Below are 21,486 nucleotides of genomic sequence, written 5' to 3' on the forward strand. Positions count from 1 at the left end.
TGATTTCCTTTAGGATGGACTGGTTGGATCTCCTTGCAGGCCAAGGGACTCTCAAGAGTCTTCTCCAACACCACAGTTTAAAAGCATCAATTCTTTGGCGCTCAGCTTTCTTTATAGTCCCACTGTCACATCCATACATGATACTGGAAAAACCAAAGCTTTCACTAGACAGACCTTTCTTGGGAAAGTAATGTCTCTGCTTTTTAACATGCTGTCTAGGTTTGTCATAGTTTTTCTTCCAAGGAGCAAACATCTTTTAAATTTATGGCTGCAGTCACCATCTGCAGTGATTCTGGAGCCCCCAAAAATAAAGTCTGACACTGTTTCCACTGTTTCCCCATCTATTTGCCATGAAGTGATGGGATTGGATGCCATGATCTTAGTTTTCTTAATGTTGAGTTTTAAGCCAACTTTTTTACTCTCCTCTTTCACTTTCATCAAGAGGCTCTTCAGTTCTTTACCTTCTGCCGTAAGGGTGGTGTTATCTGCATATCTGAGGTTATTGATATTTCTCCCAGCAATCTTGATTCCAGCTTGCTTCATCCAGCCTGGCATTTTGCATGATGTACTCTGCATAGAATTTAAATAAGCAGGGTGATAATATACAGCCTTGATGTACTCCTTTCCAAATCTGAAACCAGTCTGTTGTTGCATGTCCCATTCTAACTGCTGCTTCTTGACCAGCATACCGATTTCTCAGGAGGCAGGTCAGGTGGTCTGGTATTCCCATCTCTTTCAGAATTTTCCACAGTTTATTATGATCCACACTCAAAGGCTCTGACATAGTCAATAAAGTAGAAGTGAATGTTTTTCTGGAACTCTCTTGCTTTTTCGATGACCCAGAGGATGTTGGCAATTTGATCTCTGGTTCCTCTGCCTTTTCTAAAACCAGCTTGAACATCTGGAAGTCATGGTTCACATACTGTTGAAGCCTGGCTTGGAGAATTTTGAGCATTACTTTGCTAGCGTGTGAGATGAGTGCAATTGTGCAGTAATTTGAACATTCTTTGGCATTGCCTTTCTTAGGGATTGGAATGAAAACTGACCTTTTCCAGTCCTGTGGCCACTGCCGAGTTTTCTAAATTTGCTGGTATATTGAGTGCAGCACTTTCACAGAATCATCTTTTAAGATCTGAAGTAGCTCAACTGGAATTCCATCACCTCCACTAGCTTTGTTCAGAGTGATGCTTCCTAAGGCCCACTTGACTTCGCATTCCAGGATGTCTGGCTCCAGGTGAGTGATCAAACCATGGTGGTTATGTGGGTCATGATCTTTTTTGTATAGTTCTTCTGTGTATTCTTGCTTGCTGCTTCAAGATGCAGAGGAACAGGATGGGGAGACCACTTTCTCCCCCACAAATTCATCAAAAGATCATTTGAATGCTGAGCAACTTCCACAAAACAACTTCTGAACACTGGCGGAGGATATCAGGCACCCAGAAAGGCACCGCATTCTCTTCAAAAGGAGGTAGGACAAAATTTAAAAGACAAAAATAGAGACAAGAGTTAGGGACAGAGACCTGTCCTGGGGAGATGTCGTGAAGGAGGAGAAGTTTCCATACAGTAGGAAACCCTCTCACAGGTAGGTCTGTGGGAAGTTTTGGAATCTCAGAGGGCAACATAACTGGGAGAGAAAATAAACAAAACCAAACCACAGAATACATGCCTAACCGCAACTGCAGAAAAGAGAACTTTCCTGTGAAAGGCTCTAACCTAAAAACCTAAGGCATAGCTGGCCTGCTCACAGAACAAAGGACTGAGTGGATACCAAAGGAGAGCCAGCTGGCTGCATACCAGCCTCTCCCTGACCAGAGGCAGAGAGGCAGACTTGCAACAGCCAGAGCCAGAAGGCAAGGAGGGGCTGCTACAATCTCAGTCCCAGGGAAGGCATCTTCCACCAAACTGTGAGCAGGCTCCCAGCTTCTAACCACATCATCCTGAGATCATGTATAGTTGACATCCACCAGAAGAGTCACAGCCTGAGATCAGCTCTCCAGAGGAGACATACAGCACACCTGAGACGGAAGCCAAGTAGGACCAGGGAGGTGATTGAGATGCAGGGTCCACGTGGGACAGTGCGCTTGCCAAGCTCCTGGTCGCCTGAGCTGCTCAGCCCTGGAAAGGGCACAAAAGGCATGCCCAGCTCAGAGAGACTGATCCAGAACTATGGGTCAGGGGTTCTGGGTGCAGACCTGGGTATGGCATAAGCCCTCTTGGAGGAGGTCGCCATTAACCCCACCATATAACCACCAGAACTTACAGAGGACTGGGGAAACAGACTCTTGGAGGGCACAAACAAAACTTTGTGAGCACCAGGACCCAGGAGAAAGGAGCAGTGACCCTCATAGAAAACTGACCCAGACTTGCCTGTGAGTGTCCAGGAGTATCCAGGGGAGGCGTGGGTCGGTGGTGGCCTGCTTCAGAGTCAGAGGCACTGAGTGCAGCAGTGTGTCCATGGGACCTTTTGAAGGAGGTCACTATTATCTTCATTACCTGCACCATAGTTTGGCCTCAGGTCAAGCAACAGGGAGGAACACAGCCCCACCCATCAACAGAAAATTGGATTAAAGATTTACTGAACAGGGCTCCGCCCATCAGAACAAGGCCCAGTTTCCCCCTTAGTCAGTGTCTCCCATCAAAAGCTTCCACAAGCCTCTTATTCTTATCCATCAGAGGGCAGACAGAATGAAAACCACAATCACAGAAAACTAACCAAACTGATCACATGGACCATAGCCTTGTCTAGCTCAGTGAAACTACGAACCATATCTTGTAGACCCACCCAAGACATATAGGTCACGATGTGGTCCACCGAAGAAAGGAATGGCAAACCACTTCAGTATTCTTGCCTTGAGAACCCCATGAGCAATATGAAAAGGCAAAAAGGTATGACACTGAAAGATGAACTCCCCAGGTCTTTAGGTGCCCAATATGCTAATGGAGAAGAGTGGAGAAATAACTCCAGAAAGAATGAAGAGACGGAGCCAAAGCAAAAACAGCACCCAGTTGTGGATGTGATGTGTGATGGAAGTAAAGTTCATTGCTGTAAAGAGCAATATTGCATTGGAACCTGGAATGTTAGGTCTATGAATCAAGGCAAATTGAAGTGGTCAAACAGGAGATTGCAAGAGTGAACATCGACATTTTAGGAATGAGTGAACTAAAATGGACTGGAATGGGTGAATTTAACTCAGATGACCATTATATCTACTACTGTGGGCAGGAATCCCTTAGAAGAAATGGAGTAGCCATCATAGTCAACAAGAGTCCAAAATGTGGTACTTGGATGCAATCTGAAAAATGACAGAATGATCTCTGTTCATTTCTAAGGCAAACCATTCTATATCACTGTAATGCAAGTCTATGCCCCGACCAGTAATGCTGAAGAAGCTGAAGTTGATCATTCTATGAAGACCTACAGGACCTTCTAGAACACCCAAAAAAGATGTCATTTTCATTATAGGGAACTAGAATGCAAAAGTAGGAAGTCAAAAGATACCTGGAGTAACAGGCAAATTTGGCCTTGGAGTACAGAATGAAGCAGGGCAAAGGCTAATAGGGTTTTGCCAAGAAAATGCACTGGTCAGAGCAAACACCCTCTTCCAACAACACATGGACAGCAACAGATGGTCAACACTGAAATCAGATTATATTCTTTGCATCCAAAGATGGAGAAGCTCTATATAGTCAGCAAAGACAAGACCAAGAGCTGACTGAGAGCCAAATTCAGACTTAAATTGCAGAAAGTAAGGAAAACCACTAGACCATTCAGGTATGCTGCTAAGTCGCTTTAGTCGTGTCCGACTCTGTGCGACTCCATAGACAGCCTCCCACCAGGCTCCCCCGTCCCTGGGATTCTCCAGGCAAGAACACTGGAGTGGGTTGCCATTTCCTTCTCCAATGCATGAAAGTGAAAAGTGAAAGTGAAGTCACTTAGTCGTGTCCAACTCTTAGCGACCTCATGGACTGTAGCCTACCAGGCTGCTCTGTCTCTGGGATTTTCCAGGCAAGAGTACTGGAGTAGGGTGCCATTGCCTAAATCAAATCCCTTATGATTATACAGTGAAAATGACAACCAGATTCAAGGCATTAGATCTGATAGAGTACCTGAAGAACTATGGATGGAGATTCGTGACATTGTACAGGAGGCAGTGATCCAGATCATCCCCAAGAAAAAGAAATGCAAAAAGGCAAAATGGTTGTCTGACGAGGCATTACAAATAGCTGAGAAAAGAAGAGAAGCAAAAGGCAAAGGAGAAAAGGAAAGATATACAAATTTGAATGCAGAGTTCCTAAGAATAGCAAGGAGAGATAAGAAAGCCTTCCTCAGTAATTAATGCAAAGAAATACAGGAAAATAGAATGGGAAAAGACTAGAGATCTCTTCAAGAAAATTAGAGATACCAAGGGAACATTTCATGCAAAGATGAGCAAAATAAAGGACAGAAAAGGTATGGACCTAACAGAAGCAAAAGATATTAAAGAGGTGGCAAGAATAACTAAGAGGAAGGAAATGGCAGCCCACTCCAGAACTCTTGCCTGGAAAATTTCATGGATGGAGGAGCCTGGTAGACTACAGTCCATAGGGTTGCAGAGTCAGAAACGACTGAGCAACTTCACCTTAGGGAAAAAAAAGGCAGCCCAGAAGGTGGAGCCAAGAGCTCTGGAGAAATACTTGCAGGGGACAGGATTACTTGGTGACAGGTACCCACCTAAATTTCAGAATCCTTCTGGACCAGAGACATCATATGACTGTTACTTCTCATCTTTTAGAATGGGAGACAGCTACTCTGTCTGTCTCACCATTGTATGTTTCACAGGCAGGAGGCCCGTAACTTGCCTCATTACTTCATGGGGCTTTAAACTGAGAAGTACTGTACTTAAGGAAACTCATGTAAGGAGCCACATATACACCTGAACCTCATTTAGATGAGATCTTGGGGGTTCAAAAACCTAACCCTGATGCAGTAACAGGATAAAAACACTGCGGAGTTTATTGGTGGGGTGATGAGTGTTTTGCATGTGGGAGGAATGTAGACTTTAAAACTTTAAAAACACATATCCTGGGCTGATAACATTGTACTGCTTAGATTCTGTTACAAAGGTCATACCTATATACCAAGCAATCAATTATACAGGAGTAAGGATCTCAAATGAAGTAGATGGTAACCCACTCCAGTACTCTTGCCTGGAGAATTCCATGGACAGAGGAGCATGGTGGGCTACAGTCCATGGGGTCACAACGAGTCAGACACAACTGAGTGACTAACAACACACACACAAGGGTCACAAAGAGTTAGACATGACCGAAGTGACTTAGCATGACACACGATAAGGCATTCCCACTGTGGAAAGAAACAGGTTGTAACACCAAACTGTTTCTATCACCCATCGTATTTGCAGTGAAAGAACATTAAGAAACTTTTCTTGTTCTAAGGAGCCTTGTGAAATAATGTTATACTCCAACTCTGCATTAGCTCCCTGAATTACAGACCACAGATGTTCAGGCAACAACCAAGCAAGCAGAAGGGGAAAAAAAAGTCATGAAAAACTCCAAACATTTAGCTTTGAAAATAACTAGCAAAAGCCATACACATTTTTAAGGCTGACAGGTACATTTAAGTAATCTATATTCAACTTTTTTCAAGTACTCTGAGGATAACATTATAACCTTTCTACTAAAGTAACATCAAGCACCAAAATTATCTTTCAACAATTCAAAGAGGAATATTCCTAACACAAGACCACTCAACAAATCAGTTGTCAAAGTCCTATCTGGTATGGAAGTACAGCTTTTCTTCACCAACACATACACGACTATTTCTGCTATCATGTTACCAAGCAGGGTTTAAAGGCATTTAGAAAAGTATTATCTCCTCCTTCCTTCCATGTTAGAGTCTTGCTTCCCATGTATTCTTCCATACATATTTCTATGTCCCTATAATGCATACTAAAACTAAAGACTAAAAAAATCTGAAACATAGGATATAACACCTTTTACTGTGAAAATTTTTTCTCACCAACTTTTTTCAGATGAACTGATACAATTCTAACAATTTTTTGAGCAGAGAGAATATTCTGTTGTATGGATTACCAAAATTTATGCCACAATTTACCGATGAATTAACATTTAGATTTCCAGTTTTGCTCCACTAGATGTCTCAATAAACATCTGTATACATATATTTTTATGCATAGGTATTTTTATTGTAAAGGATAATCTCTCAAAAGATTGCTCAGTGAAAGTATGTTTTTCAGTCTTATTATATATCTATATGACTTTGTAGCAGTTTAGTTCTGCCAGCAATGTTTCACTGTGCTCACTTCCTTGCATCTTCACCAAACTGAAGCCACTGTTTTGACTTTATTCTAATTTGATGGATGAACAGTGGTACCACACTGTTTTTTGTTTTTTTTTTTTTTTTTAACATTCTTTGAACTTTTCATGAGGATGAACATATTTGTGCTTGGTGTCGTTATTTTCCCATTATTTATCATTTTAGGAGCATTAAATTTTCCCTATAAACATATACTTCTTGTCTACCTGTTCTTTGGATTGTGATCTTTTGCAATATAACATTTAAACTTTTTGTTTAGTAAAATATATATCTTTCTGGGTTGTCAACACTGTTATGAAAAGATCATTGCCACTCTAATGTTGTATAAGGATTTTCTTTAAGTAAGAATATCTCTGTACTTTGTTCTGATCGTTGAGACCAATTGGAGAAATTCTGCAATGGTTTTATAAAAAAAATTTTTTTTAAGGAGAAATGAATTGGGGCAAAACAAAGAGAGCCAGAAAGGATGATAGAATTGACTGTCCCATGGTTCTACATTAAAAAAAAAAAAAAAAACCTACATTTTAGAAAATGAGGCTCATAGTGTGATTAATTCTTCTACCATTACAAAGCCTCATTCTCAGAAAGCACATATTTTAAAAAATGTAATTTGTTGTATCCACTCCATTAGTGTGGATGAAATTTTACATATATGTACATCATTTTTTACTTAAGCATACATTCCAACTACCTTTACCATTTTAGTCTCACCTTTTTTGCATAATGCTTACTCATTAAGTTAAAAAGACTATAGAAAAGGAACAATAGGGAATCTGGGAAAATTATGTAATTCTTCCTACATTAACCAAATACAAATACAGAAATTCTCCTATTTAAAATGTCAATATACTGAAATCAACTAAAGTGGCATAACTATTACTTAAAAGAATAGCATGCTTAAAAAAAAGTCACTGCGTGATTGTTTATTTAAAATATTATGACTCTGGATGTAAATACATATGGGCTTACATAATTTATTATTCATATAAACCCTTAATTAAAATGCTTAATTCTTCATCCACCATGTCTTTTTCCTAATAAGCATAATCATAAATTTTCTGTCTCACTGAAAGTGTTTAAATTTAAAGCCTTTTGAATCTTGATTCATGAAGAAATTACTGAAGAATAATTTAAGATTAACTACATCAAACAACAGTATCATTTCCAATGCTGTCACAGATTTCTCCATGGCAAATAGTCACATATCGTATTGCACAATTTATAGGTACAGGTTATTATGTGCACATAAACTCTCTACACAATAACAGTGTCTTCATCGCAACTTGCTTAACACATTTAAAATTATGAATTTACAAAATCTTTTAACAATATACTTTTAAAAGTATCCTGAGGATATTACAAAATTCATTTTACCAGCCCTTCATTTCTTTGCTTCATTTGACTCTTTAATTTCCAAGATAATAGTTGTCCATATTTTGTTACATAAAAATGTTCTATTAATGTTCCTATTAACAAAATATATTTAAGCTAAGTAGTATATAGTTGTTGCTTAAACACTTAGTCCCGTTTGCCTCCAGTCTCCTTGGTTAAAATCAAGTATTATCAAGTTTTCTATAATTCTGAATCAGAAAAGGTATAGCACAAAACAGACAGAAATAGGGTTAGCACATTTAAGTTAAAAGCATTGTGCATTTTTAATATTTTGGTCATACTTTTATAATAAAATAATATATTTTGGCAAAAAAATAATAAAATATAAGGTTTAGTTTATTATCTATTAATGGTAGATCTGGCAGGTATTTTACATTTGTAAATACTATCTATTTAATTTGACTTTTCACATTTGTTTCTAAAAACACTGCTGTAAGTTTTTCAGAACTTTGAGACTAAAAGCACCTAAAAATAAGAAATAAAATAAAATTTAAGTAAAATGTATGGTGCCCAAAAATCCCTTGACAAATTTATAACCTAAGTGTCTCATATATGCCACCACAGAAACATTATTGCCTGCTAAGTCTAATCTGACTCAATGAAATCTTAATAATCTTGGAAGTTTTCCTGAAATTTATTTGAAGATTATGAGAATTCAAAATTAAAAAAAAAAAAAGATGAAAAAAAACCAGTTGCAAAAAAAAGTTGTTATTCTGGTGGCAGTGCTGTTATGGCACAAAAACAAATGAAGACTTGCAGTTTTCTCTTATACACACACACACACAGTTCACATAGGATGTGTAAGATATATTACATATATACACACACCACACACACACACAACTTGGGCTCCAGAGGGAAAACTGATGAAAACTTTACATAAGGAGCCATTTGACTCATTTATCACTAAAGTCCTAATGACAGTGTTAATGGAGATATTCATTATTTTTTGACTCTTGCCCAATATCATTCTATCATTAATTAAGAGAGGAGTCTCAGATGTGAAAGTCTGAAAAAGGAAGTGAGAATGTGGTAAATTAAGTGATGACTGAGGTGCAACTGCCTTTACATAAAGGGTATTTTTACTGTGAAACAAATTCATGCAGAGATGTCTGCAGAAGAACTTTTCAACAAAACAAAACTCCTTTAACACTATGATATACTCACTATAACATACTATAAATATGTATTATTACAGCATTACTTACACATTCTACTTTAGGCAATGTAGTCTAATTCTGAATGACCTTGTTAATTTTTAAGGCATCAGTGCATCAAGGGCAAAGCTCCATAAAATAAATATGAAAACAAGAAAGCATTAGCTTATTTGTGGTATAGAGAATGATCACGGTACATTATATGTGTTTGCCACTTCAAGGAATAGGTAATAAATTATACATCTTATTGTTTAAATGTTACAGCATAAATTTCACATCATTTTTCAACACTTCATTTAATGGGCTAAACTGATCCGGTAGTATTCTCATTTTCATTGTTCCATCAGCTCCACATGAAAAAATGTGATTTGCAGGCCCCGTCTCAATTTGCATCACTCCGGTTCCAATATTTCTGAAAATGGATTGCCGAGCATGTTCATTGATAAAGGTGTGAAGAAGACTAAAGGTAGAGAGACTCCAAATCTGAAATTACATCAAGGACAAAATAAAAATTGGGGTTGACGATTACCTTAAAAATTCAAGCAAAAGATTTAGGCCTGTCTTTGTATACAAGTAAGAAATTCCTAAAACAAAAATGGAGAAAAATCTGTGTAGGCCTACAGTTACAACATTTTCATTCTTGTATAGAGTGTTGCAATATTCTAAATCTTGTTGATATTATTACATCCTTCAAAAGTTAATCCAGTAAGACAGTAAGTGTTTTAAACCCTTCATTAGAGATGAGAAAGCTTAAGATACAAGAAGGTTAGGTATGCAATGCAACAGAAACTTGTAATATTGTGGGAACTACAATGAAGATTTTCTCTCTCAGCAAAGATTCTGCTGTGTACCTATATAAGTAGGGTAATTTTTCTCCATAATGCACAGTATCCACCAGGGAATCAGAACCACTGGAAAGAAGAAAGTGCCAAACACTCAGAGGCCTTCAGATCAGGCAAAACTATATTCCAGTGGCAAGATAAATTATTACAATTTTCTGATGTTTTGACATCTCATTAAAAAATTTTTTTTTCTTTCTTTTCCCAGAGAAATTCATTAATTCACACTACTCTAGACATGAGTGTTAAAATTGTAACTCCTGAATACAACCTGGTATATTATGAAATCTTTTAACTTGATTAAATAATCAAACCCAGAATGAAAATACTGAAGAACTAATCTAACATTTAGCACAACTTATTCTAAACTGAGGAAAGTTCAAATAAGAAACTAGCTTCAAACAAACGAAAAAGAATTTTATATGAAAACCGGTATATATATTTGATTTTAAGAAACACCTTTTTGAAACTCTACAATTCTAGTTAATTTTTTTTTGGCTGAGAATTATGAAAACAGTATCGAAGTCCTAACAAAGTAAACTAGTCCAACTTATTTGTACTAAGTAGTCTCACTAGCATTTAAATTAATGGATTCTAAGAAACTAGACTCCCCCAGTGAGTTACTGACCATTAGAATAATCTGTTGACTAGTGTTACCCCTACAGATCCTTCAAAGTGGAGACAGGGAACCCTTCATCAAAACCACTATATCCATGTTATAAAAGTGCACACTACTGAGCCTTGGACTTACCAATTGGGTATTATGGGGGGCAATCTAGCAACAGTATTTCTGGAGTGGGATTCATTTTTAACAAGCTGCTTAACATTCAAACTTCTAAGTTTGAAACAGTAGAGTTTCAGAAAGACTGTTATAAGCAGAGCTTATCCAGGTACATCAGAATTCTTGAATCAGGCACTAAGTGGTTGGATGCTGATACTATGTATGACAAAATAGGGAGAAATCTGGGATAAGGGAAAATGTCAGTATATTTCACAGCACCTGAAACTGAATTCAATAACTCTGAACATGGAGTCAAGACTAATGTCTGAAATATGGTCATAGCCATATCCACAGAAAATCCAGTTCGTTCGCATGCATTAGTTAAGCACATTTGAAAATAACAGGAAAATGGGCAATTTTCAAGTTAAATATTATTTAATCTTATTCATTAAGAGATTTATTAAATAGCAATTAATCCTGGACTACAAAGGAGTCAATATTTCCATCATTTAAAGAGACAGGTGTCTTCAATATGATTAAAGATCCAAGGTTTCCCAAAATTTCCTTTCACATTGGAGATATTGTGGCATTACTATAATTACCTTTATGTTGCCTTCAGCAGATCCTGTAACAAAGTACTCTTCAGTAGGATCAATAGCGATGGCTTTAACAGGAGAATCATGGCTCTGGAAAAGTTGCCTCTGCTGTCGTTGCCGAAGGTCAAATACACATGTATAACCTTTTCTGCCACCTGATATTAGTAGCTGATGTTTTGGAGCATATGCCAAAACAGTGGCTCCACTATCATGACATGCAAAAGCTGAAAATTAAATAAAAATAAAACTATATAACAGCATAAGAAACATACTCCTGGCTTTTGGCCAAGGTGGCATGCTAGACTCCATTTACTCTCCTGCCTAAAACAATGAAAATATCAAGTGATACATAAGAAACAATGGTATGAGACATTGGAAACTAAGCACTGAAGAAGAATGATTTCTGAGAAATGAGAAACAAACCAGGTGAGCCACACAACTGACCCAGCTTACTGCTTAGGATTTTCTGGCCATAGCATAAGAAAGGGGAATCTAGGTTGATTTGTGTTCCTGTTTTTACCAGCCAGAGTGGGGAAAAAAATCTTTTAATTCAGAAGGCATTGTACAGAGCACTGAGAAGGGTACTGACTCAATGGGGTGTGTGTGCGCACATGAGTGTGCAAAATTTGCCCTGTACCAAATGTGGCTTTGATTCTGTTTAACACAATTCCCATCTCCACCCTCAACAAATCTGTTTCCAAGTAACTCAGTCCTGGAGAAAACCTCAAAAATATTTAAACAATACAAAAATAATCAGTACTTAAAATTTATATTATTTATAATATATCTAATAAAAAATGACCAGGCTTGCAAAAAAACATGCATAAAGACAAGAAAATCCATTAACTGAAACTAATCCAGAAATCATATAGATGACAGAAATACTAAATAAGGAAACTAAAAACCAATATAAGTATATTCCCCAAATCCTGGATTTTGTCTGGATTTAAATGTATACCTTAGGCGAATTATTTAACCTAAGTCTCAGTTTCATCATTTGTAAAAGAGACGATAACACCATCTGCCTAACAGTTATGTATGAGGATGAAACTAATTAATATAGTCAAAGCATATACATTACCTGGCAAATACTAAGTACTCAACAAAATGTTATTAGTATTGTAAGAATCTAGATAAAACTAATCATAAGTTTGTTTGTTTGTTTTTTAACTTTTCCAGCACTTTGAGATATAAACTTGCATAGAGTAAAATGTACAAATTCTAAGTGTACACCCTTGATGAGTTTTGACAAATGGATACCTTTGTGTAAGCATTATTCAGATCAAAATAAACAATGTGTTCATCATTCCAAAAAGCACCCTCAGGCCTTTCCTTTTCCCTCAAAAGCAATCATAATTCTGATTTCTATCCAATCAGTTTCGCCAGTTCTTGAACTTCATATAAATGGAATTTTATAGTACATACTCTTTTGTCCCTGTTTCTTTCCCTTTCAACATGCATTTTAGGTGTTAACCTATGTTGTTCCATCTATCAGTGGGGCATGCATTTTAGTTCTGAATAGTATTACATAAATATACCATATTATCCTGTTGGACATTTGTGTTATTTCCAGTTTTTGGCTATTATAAATAAAGCTGCTAATAACATTCCTATACCAGTTTAATTGTGGACATGTGTTTTCATTTTTTGTGTAAAAATATATACTGCTAGGTCATGTTAGGTGCATGTGTAATTTTATTAAGAAATTGCTGAACAGTTTTCCAAAGAAGTTGTACTATTTCATTCTTCTATCAGCAAATCATGAAGGTTCCAGTTTTTCCATATCCTCACCAACACTTGGTATTCTAGAATCTTTAATTTTGGCCATTTCAGTGTATAGAATAGTATGATAAATTATGGTGAATTTAGTTTGCCTTTCCCTGATGACTACAGATATTGAGCATCTTTTATATGGTTATTTGCTCTTCAGATATTGAGCAAAAGGATAACTTTAAAAGTCTGGGATATATCATTTCTTTACTGGATTGTGTTTTTGTTGTATCTAAATCTCATCATCAAACCCAAGGTCATCTAGATTTTCTCCTATATTTCCTTCTAGAAGTTTTACAGTTTCGTTTTTACATGTAGGTCTATGATTCATTTGAGCAAATTTTTGTGCAAGGGGTAAGATTTGTACCTATGTTCATTACTCCACATAAAAGCACCCAAATGTTACAGCACTTTTTGTTGAAAAGACTATGTGCTTCCATTAAATTACCTTTATGCCATTATTAACGATGAGTCTACTAACTATGTGCAGGTCTATTTCTATGCTCCCTAATGTGTCTATTCTTAAGCCAATACCACAGTGGCTTGATTATTGTAGCTTTACAGTGATTCCTGAAATCAGGCAATATGAATACTCCAAGTTTCCAAGTATTCTAGGTCTGTAGCACCTCTACATAAACTTTAGAACCAGTTTGTTGACACGTACAAAACAGACTGCTGGGGGTTTAATTAGAATTGCATTGAATCTGTAAGTTGGGAGGAAGTAACATCTTAACAATATCAAGTTTTACAGTTTGTAAACACAGACTATCTCTCCATTTATTTGGGTCTTTTATCTTTTTTACCTTTTTTTGTACCTTTTCCCAACAGATGCTATACACAGATTTATGCTTCAGAATCACATTATTTTGGGTGCTATTTTAAATGGTGATTTTTTAAATTTCAACTTCCAAATGTTCATTATTGGTATAAAGGAAAGCAACTGATTTTAGTATACTGATCTGGAATCCTGTGACTTTGCTATACCTGTACATTAGTTCCAGCAGTTTTTTTCCCCCTATACTCTTTGGAGTTCTACACCATCATATAATATGTGAATAAACACAGTTTTATTTCATCCCTTCCAATACATATATCTTTAATTTCCTTTTCTTGTCTTATTGCTTTAGTTGTAACTTCAAGTATGAAGTTGAGTAACAGTGGTGTGAGAGGATATAATACTATAACTGATCCTCACAATGATGACCTATGGTTAATAGAGTCAAAGTAAAAACAATTTTTATATTATCTATGTTCCGCTGTCCTTCATTAAAGTGCAGTGAAGAGTTAATTACACATATTAAACTTTTCTGCTTTCATACTTTGCTACCATGAGCAAAATAAATCTCACAAGCTACTAAATGTGTCATTTTAAAAAATCCATTTAAAAATCACTTTTATAAAATGCTTTCAAAACTTACCATGGACTAAACTATTGGCAGGTGCTACAAGAGTGTCCCACAAACATATGTTTCTGAAAAAAAGAAAGATTACTTCTTAAGTGACATAAAAAGTTGAAAACAGAATAAAAATGTTTCACATTATATAACAATTATACATGTTAACATATACACACCCAGTACAGAAGCACCTATATAAAGTAAACAATAAAAGAATACATAAGGGAAGAATTTGATAATAATACAGTAACAGTATGGGACTTTAACAGCCCACTGACATCAATGAACAAATAATCCAGAGAGAAAGTCAGTAAGGCAATAGTGGTATTAAATGACAATAGATCAGCTGAACTTAAATGGTATGTATAGAATATTATATCCCAAAACAGCAGAATGCACATTCTTTTCAGGCACACATGGAATGTTCTCTAGAATACGTCACATACTAGGTCACAAAACAAGTGCCAACAAATTTAAGAGAACAGAAATTGTATCAAGCATTTTCCCCCCAATCACAAAGGTATGAAGCTACAAATAAACTCCAGAGAGAAAAACAGGAAAAACAAACAAACATGCAGACCAAACAACATGCTACTAAAAATGCAATGGGTCAATAATGAAATCAAAGTGTAAGTCAGAAAAGACCTGAGACAAATGAAAATGGAAACACAATTTCCCAAAATCTATGGAATGCAGAAAGCAATTCTAAGAGGGAAGTTCACAGCAATACAGGCATTCTCAAATAAACAACCCAACCTAGCATCTACTTTTTCTTTTAGAAAAAGAACAAACAAAGCCCAAAGTCAGTACAAGGAAGGAACTTTAACCAAGATTAGAGAGGAAATAAAACAGAGATTAAAAAAAAAAATCCAATAGAAACAATCAATGAAAACAAGGGCTGATTTTCTGAAAAGAAAACAAAATCAACAAACTTATTCAGGTTCATCAAGAAGATGACAGAGGACCCAAATAAACAATACAAGAAATGAAAGAGGAGAAATAACAACTGATACCACAGAGATACAAAGAATCATAATACTATGAATAGTTATATGCCCACAGACTGGACAACCTAGAAGAAATGGACTAGTTTCTAGAAATATACAGCCTGCCAAGAATGAATCAAGAAGAAACAGAAAATTTAAACAGACTGATCACTAGAAGTGAAAATCAATCTGGAAGGGGAAACAAAACAAAAACAACTTCCAGGTAACTGAGTGTCCAGGACCGGACATGGGAATTCTACTAAATATATTAAGAACTAATACTTATCCTTCTTAACTATTTCAAAAAACTGAAGAAGAGGGAACACTCCCAAATTGATTCTACAAGGTCATCATTACCTTGATTATCTTGGTAACAAAACCAGACAAAGACACTATAAAAAAAGAAAATTACAGGCCAATATCTTTGATAACTACAGATATAAAAATCCTCAACAAAATATATTAACAAACCAAATTCAACAATACATAAAAAGGATCATACACCATGATCAAGCTGAATTAATTCTAAGGTCACAAGGATGGTTAGACATTTGCAAATCAAAAAATATAATACATCACATAAACAAAAAGAAAGATAAATATCAGATGATTATCTCAAAAGACACATAACTCTCTATTGACTTGTCCATTCATGATAAAACTGTGTGTAAAGAGGAAACAGTTCTTAACATAATTAAAGGCCACTTAAGACAAATCCACAACCAACATCATACTCAACAGTGAAAAGCTGGAAGCCTGCCACTAAATTCAGAAACATGACAAGGATGTTTACTCTCTGAACTTTTATTTAACATGTTACTGGAAATCCTAGCTATAGCAAACAAGAAAAAGAAATAAAAGGTATCCAAACTGAAAGGGAAAAACTGTCACTATTTGCAGATGACATGATATAGAAAACCCTAAAATCTTCACCCCCCCAAATTTAGAACTAATAAATAAATTCAGCAAGGTTGAAGGATATAAGACTATATATAAAAAATATACTACACTTTCATTTACTACTAATGAAATATCAGAAAAAGAAGGTAAAACACAACCCTACTTAAGATCACATCAATAAGAATAAATATTTAGGAATAAACATAACCAAGGAGGTGAAAGACCTATACTCTGAAAACTATACACCACTGATGAAGGAAACTGAAGATGATACAAAGAAATGGTAAGATAGTCTGTGCTCTTGAATTGGAAGAATTAATATTGTTAAAATGACCACACTACTCAAAGCAATCTACAGATTTAATGCAATCCCTATCAAAATACTCATGACATTTCCCACAGAACTAGAACAAAATAACTACAAAAGACCCTGAGTTGTCAAAGTAATCTTTAGATATTAGACTAGAGCTGGAGGAATCATACGCCCTGACTTCAGACTACATTACAAAGCTACAGTCATCAAAACAGTGTGACACTGAGTTCCCAACTCACTGTGGCAAGCCACTGTTGACCTACACCTCACAGGAGACCCTCCAACACTAGCAGGATCCCCACCCTTTGGTCCACAAGCATGTATAATTAAATTCACATAATTTAAATCCCTTTACTGAAAGAGGCATCCAGATATAGAAGACTTATCCAGTAGTCAAAGACCTCAGGGAATATGGAGAGTGGCTTGGAAATCACTTGCTCTGTAGGAAAGCCAGCTGCTATGTCATAAGGTCACTCAAGCAGCCCTTTAGAGAGACTCAAGTGGCAAGAAACTGATGTCTCCTGACAAGAGTCAGGGAAAAAAAATTCTTGCCAATAGCCCTGTGAATAAGCCATCTTGGAAGATTTGCCAGCTCCAGTCAAGCTTTCAGATCATTACAGCCCCACTGACATCTTCACTGCAGCTTTAAGGAAAAGCCACTCAGCTAAGCCATTCCCAAATTCCTGTTCCACAGAGACTGTGAAACAAAAAAATTGTGTTTGCAAATATCTGTTCCCATTATGTGGCTTGTCTTTTCATTCATATTAAGATGTGTTTTCTTTTTTAATAAACTGAAGTTCTTAATGTAAAAAAACAGAAAAAATAAACCAGTGTGGTACTGACACAAAAACTGACACATAGGTCAATGGAACAGAATAGAGACCCCAGAAATAAACCCAAGACTTATGGTCAATCAATCTATGACAGAGAAGTCAAGAATATACAGTGGAGGGAAAGACAGTCTTTTCAACAAGTGGTGGCAGAAAAACTGGACAGCAACATGTAAAATAATGAGATTAGAACATTCCTCTTTACCATATACAAAAACAAACTCAAGATCGTTTAAAGTCCTAAATGGAAGAATGGAAAACCATAAAACTTCTAGAAGAGAACATTGGCAGTACACTCTTCTACATAAACCATAGCTATATTTTCTTGGATCAGTCTCCTTAAGCAAAAAAGAAATAAAAATAAACCAACCGGACCTAATTAAACATAAAGCTTTTGCAAAGCAAAGAAAATTTTCAACAAAATGAAAAGATAATCTACTGAATGGGAGAAAAAGCAAATGATGTGACTGACAAGGAGTTAACAACACCTAAAACAGACACACAGTTCATATAGCTCAATTAAAAAAAAAAATCTAATTAAAAAAAAAAAGGGTAGAACAGGACTTCCCTGGTGGCTGAGTGTCTAAGATTCTGCGCTCCCAGTGCAGGGGGCACAAGTTCATTCTCTGGTTGAGAATTTAGATACTGCGTGCAGCACAGTACAGCCAAAAAACAAACAAAACTAAAACACAAAGCCACCAAAACAAACAAAAAAAACCCCAAACATCAATCACAGCTGGGTATCTTAACTGGTTTCTGATTCAACCTGTTAAAAAAAAAAAAAAATGGACAGAGTAACTCAATAGACAATTTCCCAAAGAAGACATATAGATGCCTAAGAGGCATATGAAAAGATGCTCAATATCACTAATTATTAGAGAAATGCAGATCAAAACAACAATGAGCAATCACCTCACACCTGTTAGAGTGGTTAGCAAAAAGTCTCCAATAAAAAAATGTTAGAGAGGGGCTTCCTTGGTGGTCTAGTGGTTAGGAATCTGCCCGCCAATGCAGAGGACTTAGGTTTGATTCCTGGTCCAGAAGGATCCCACATGCTCTGGGACAACTAAGCCTGTGTGCCACAACTACTTCCCCACACACTTAGAGACCATTTCTGCAACAAAAGAAGCCACGGCAAAGAGAAGCTTATGCACTGCAACTAGAGAGCAGACCCTGCCCACTGCCAACTAGAGAAAGCCTGTGCACAGCAACAAAGACCCAGCACAGTCCAAAAGTACATAAATCTAAAAAAAAAAGTTGGAGGATGAGGAGGAAAGGGAACCCTTGTACTCTCTTGGTGAAAAATGTAAATTGGTACATCCACTATGGAAAACAGTATGGAGGTTCCTCAAAAAATTAAAAACAGAACTACCATATGATCCACCAATTTCACTCATGGATATATATCTGGAAAAAATGAAAACGCTCTTTTGAAAAGATATATGCACCCTAACTTTCACAGCAGCACTTTATAATAGCCAAGACACAGAAGCAACCCAAGTGTCCATCAACAGAACACTGGATTAAGAAGATGTGAGACACACACACACAATATTACTCAGCCATAAAAAAGAATGAAATACTGCCATTTGCAACAATGTGGATGGACCTGGAGACTATTATGCTCAGTGAAGTTTAAATTAGACAGAAAAAGGCAAATACTATATGATATCACAACGTGCAATCTAAAAAATAATACAAATGACTCTGTATGCAAAACAGAAACAGACTCACAGATATAGAAAACAAACCTGTTACCAAAGAGGAGACAATGGGGGAGTGACAAATTAGGAATATGGAATTAATAGATACAAACTAAAAAAAAAAAAAAAGATAGAAACTACCATATATATTATAAAATAGATAAGAAACAAGGATACACTGTATATAGCATAGGGAATTATAACAATTATCTTGTAAAAACCTATACAGTATAATCTGTAAAAATACTGAATAATGATGCTATATGCCTCTAACATAATATTGTAAATCAAGTATACTTCAATTAAAAAAACAGTATGTCTCATTCTAGCTCATCTGAATCTCACTCACACAGAAAGTTCTTAAATTTATAAGGCACCAAATACAAGTAAGCAATATACTTATGTATGATTAATTTTTAGACAAAAATTTAAAAAACTAATAGCTTCCAAAATGAAAAACTTCAGATTAACATCTAATTACAAGGAATACTATATGAAATCTGAATACAGAAACTATTTTTTGCATTCACTGATTTTCTAATCTAAACAGTTCAACTGAAATAAAGAACAAGACACAAGGAATCTTGAGCAAAAAGAAAACTTATTCCTACTATGAAAGGGAACAGCTTCTACTCTATTCTGTGAGTTACAAAGGAGGCATAAATATATATAAGAATTTCTATGAAAGAAGGGTTGAAAACTCCATATTCCTAAAATTTCCACTTTGAGTGCAAAGAGAGGCCTCAGGACAAATATAAAAAGCTCAGCAACTTCAGAAGGCCTTAATCTCAAACTCAGCTCTTTGAGGGAAGTCAAAAGTGTGCATGGACATGGAGAAACGAGAAGAATTTTTTCTTCCCCACATTTAAGTTTTTCAGGGAGATGGGGACAGGGTGCCACTTACTAGTTATTACACAACTAACATATCTTTTGGAATTTCTTGTGTTCTGATTATAAAACTGATAATATCGGTCTCATAGGCTATGGCAAGGGTTTAACTAAACAGCATGGCCAATAAAGAATACTTTTTTTTTTTTTTTTTGCCTCAAGCTTTCTTAACACATAGAAAATAATATGGAGAAAAACTCTTAGCAAAATCAAAGTATTTTCTCCTACACTGAAGTGTTAACATTATTAATAGAATACCAAAAATCCAGAAGGAATGGATTTTCTTTTTAATGTCACCAGAATTTCCTTAGCTTTACAATTAAAACACTAAAAGTGCTCTAAGAAACAAGTCTCTGTAATAAAAATATTTAAAGGTGTAAGTGTGAAAACATTATTGAGATATAAGGACATCAAGCAATTTAAAAATAAAGCTTAGCTACATACACCACAAATTTCACTTTCAGTTATAATCTCTTACCTATTGTCAGTTGAAAGACCAGCTGTAGCTATGAGAGAGGAAGAACTAACGAAGACAAAATCATTGGCTGTTTTGTTATGACACTGCCAGGTCTGGAATGGTTATAAACAACAAATGTTATTGTTATCACAAACAAATTTATAAGCAGGTAGATGCATTAATCAAAAAGTGATCATGTAATCTGTGGCTCACTTAATCCTTGTGTTCTTTCCCCTACAAACTTCAGAAACGTTGTAAGAGTAATACAGAGAACTCTCATATACCCTTCACCCCAGTTCACCAAGGCTCCCCATTTTGGCACATTTGTAAATCTGCCACTTCTTCTCTCTCTTCACCCCCCCCCACCTCCTCTCTCTCACACATACACATGCATACATACACTTTTCCTGAGCTACTTAAATAAGATGCATACATTATGAGCCTTTACGAGGCCCTCTGCTTTTGTTCAACCAAAACTTCAAGGGGAAACAAAAAGAGGTTAAGTTCAAATATTTTTCTTAGAAAACTTGTGAAAATATTTGTCTTAGAAGACAAAAACTAGAATTTCAGATGATCTTAGACTGAATTATTTATTTTCAGAAATACACTTTTAAATATTTTTTTAAATATGTTAAATAAAAACAATACTAATAGTCAACAAATTAGAAAACTGACAATGCTTCTCAATATTCCATCAAATAATAACGAACTATTATGAGAGATTTAGTCAATTATAAAGGTTTCCAAGTTATTTCTGTTCAGACATTTAATAAAAAATGACTTTTTAAAACATGTCAAAATCATCTCATGAAAAAATTTTCCTTTTAGTCACTCCCCATTGTCCCCAACCAGCACTGCAGCTGGGCTAGATGTCTTTAAAACAAAATCTACTTTAATCTCCAAAAGCAAATACTGTTCATTTTTAAACTAATTTGTCTTTTTGGAAGTTAAAAAAATAAAAAGGTAGTCCCCTTAGGAACATAAACTTGTACAGTTCACCCTTGAACAACATGGTTTTAATTATATGGTTTAAACTACATGGGTCCACTTATACACAGACTTTTTTGTTTGTTTTTTTCAATAAATGCATTCTAGAGTACTACATGATCCAAGGTTGATTGAATCTATAGATGCAGGACCATGGATATGGAGGGCTGCCTGCAAAGTTATATTCAGATTTTCAACTTTAGCGGGGAGGGT

General features: G+C 35.8%; 1 protein-coding gene across 6 annotated transcripts in view; it reads right to left on the reverse strand.

Annotated features, from left to right (window-relative positions):
- Positions 1-7,247: 7,247 nt before the first annotated feature.
- The window catches only part of DMXL1 (Dmx like 1), a 125,778-nt gene continuing 111,539 nt past the window's right edge, over positions 7,248-21,486 (reverse strand). For all 6 annotated transcript variants that reach the window (XM_055550288.1, XM_055550259.1, XM_055550252.1 and 3 more), the window contains 4 exons: positions 20,308-20,399; positions 14,231-14,283; positions 11,049-11,266; positions 7,248-9,369 (listed from right to left, as the gene is read on the reverse strand). In XM_055550288.1, the coding sequence (XP_055406263.1) occupies positions 9,145-9,369; positions 11,049-11,266; positions 14,231-14,283; positions 20,308-20,399 (588 nt within the window). In that variant the 3' untranslated portion in view covers positions 7,248-9,144. The remainder of the gene's footprint in view (positions 9,370-11,048; positions 11,267-14,230; positions 14,284-20,307; positions 20,400-21,486) is intronic.

This window comes from Bubalus kerabau, chromosome 1 (assembly GCF_029407905.1).
Source record: "Bubalus kerabau isolate K-KA32 ecotype Philippines breed swamp buffalo chromosome 1, PCC_UOA_SB_1v2, whole genome shotgun sequence".
Classification (NCBI taxonomy): Eukaryota; Metazoa; Chordata; class Mammalia; order Artiodactyla; family Bovidae; genus Bubalus; species Bubalus kerabau.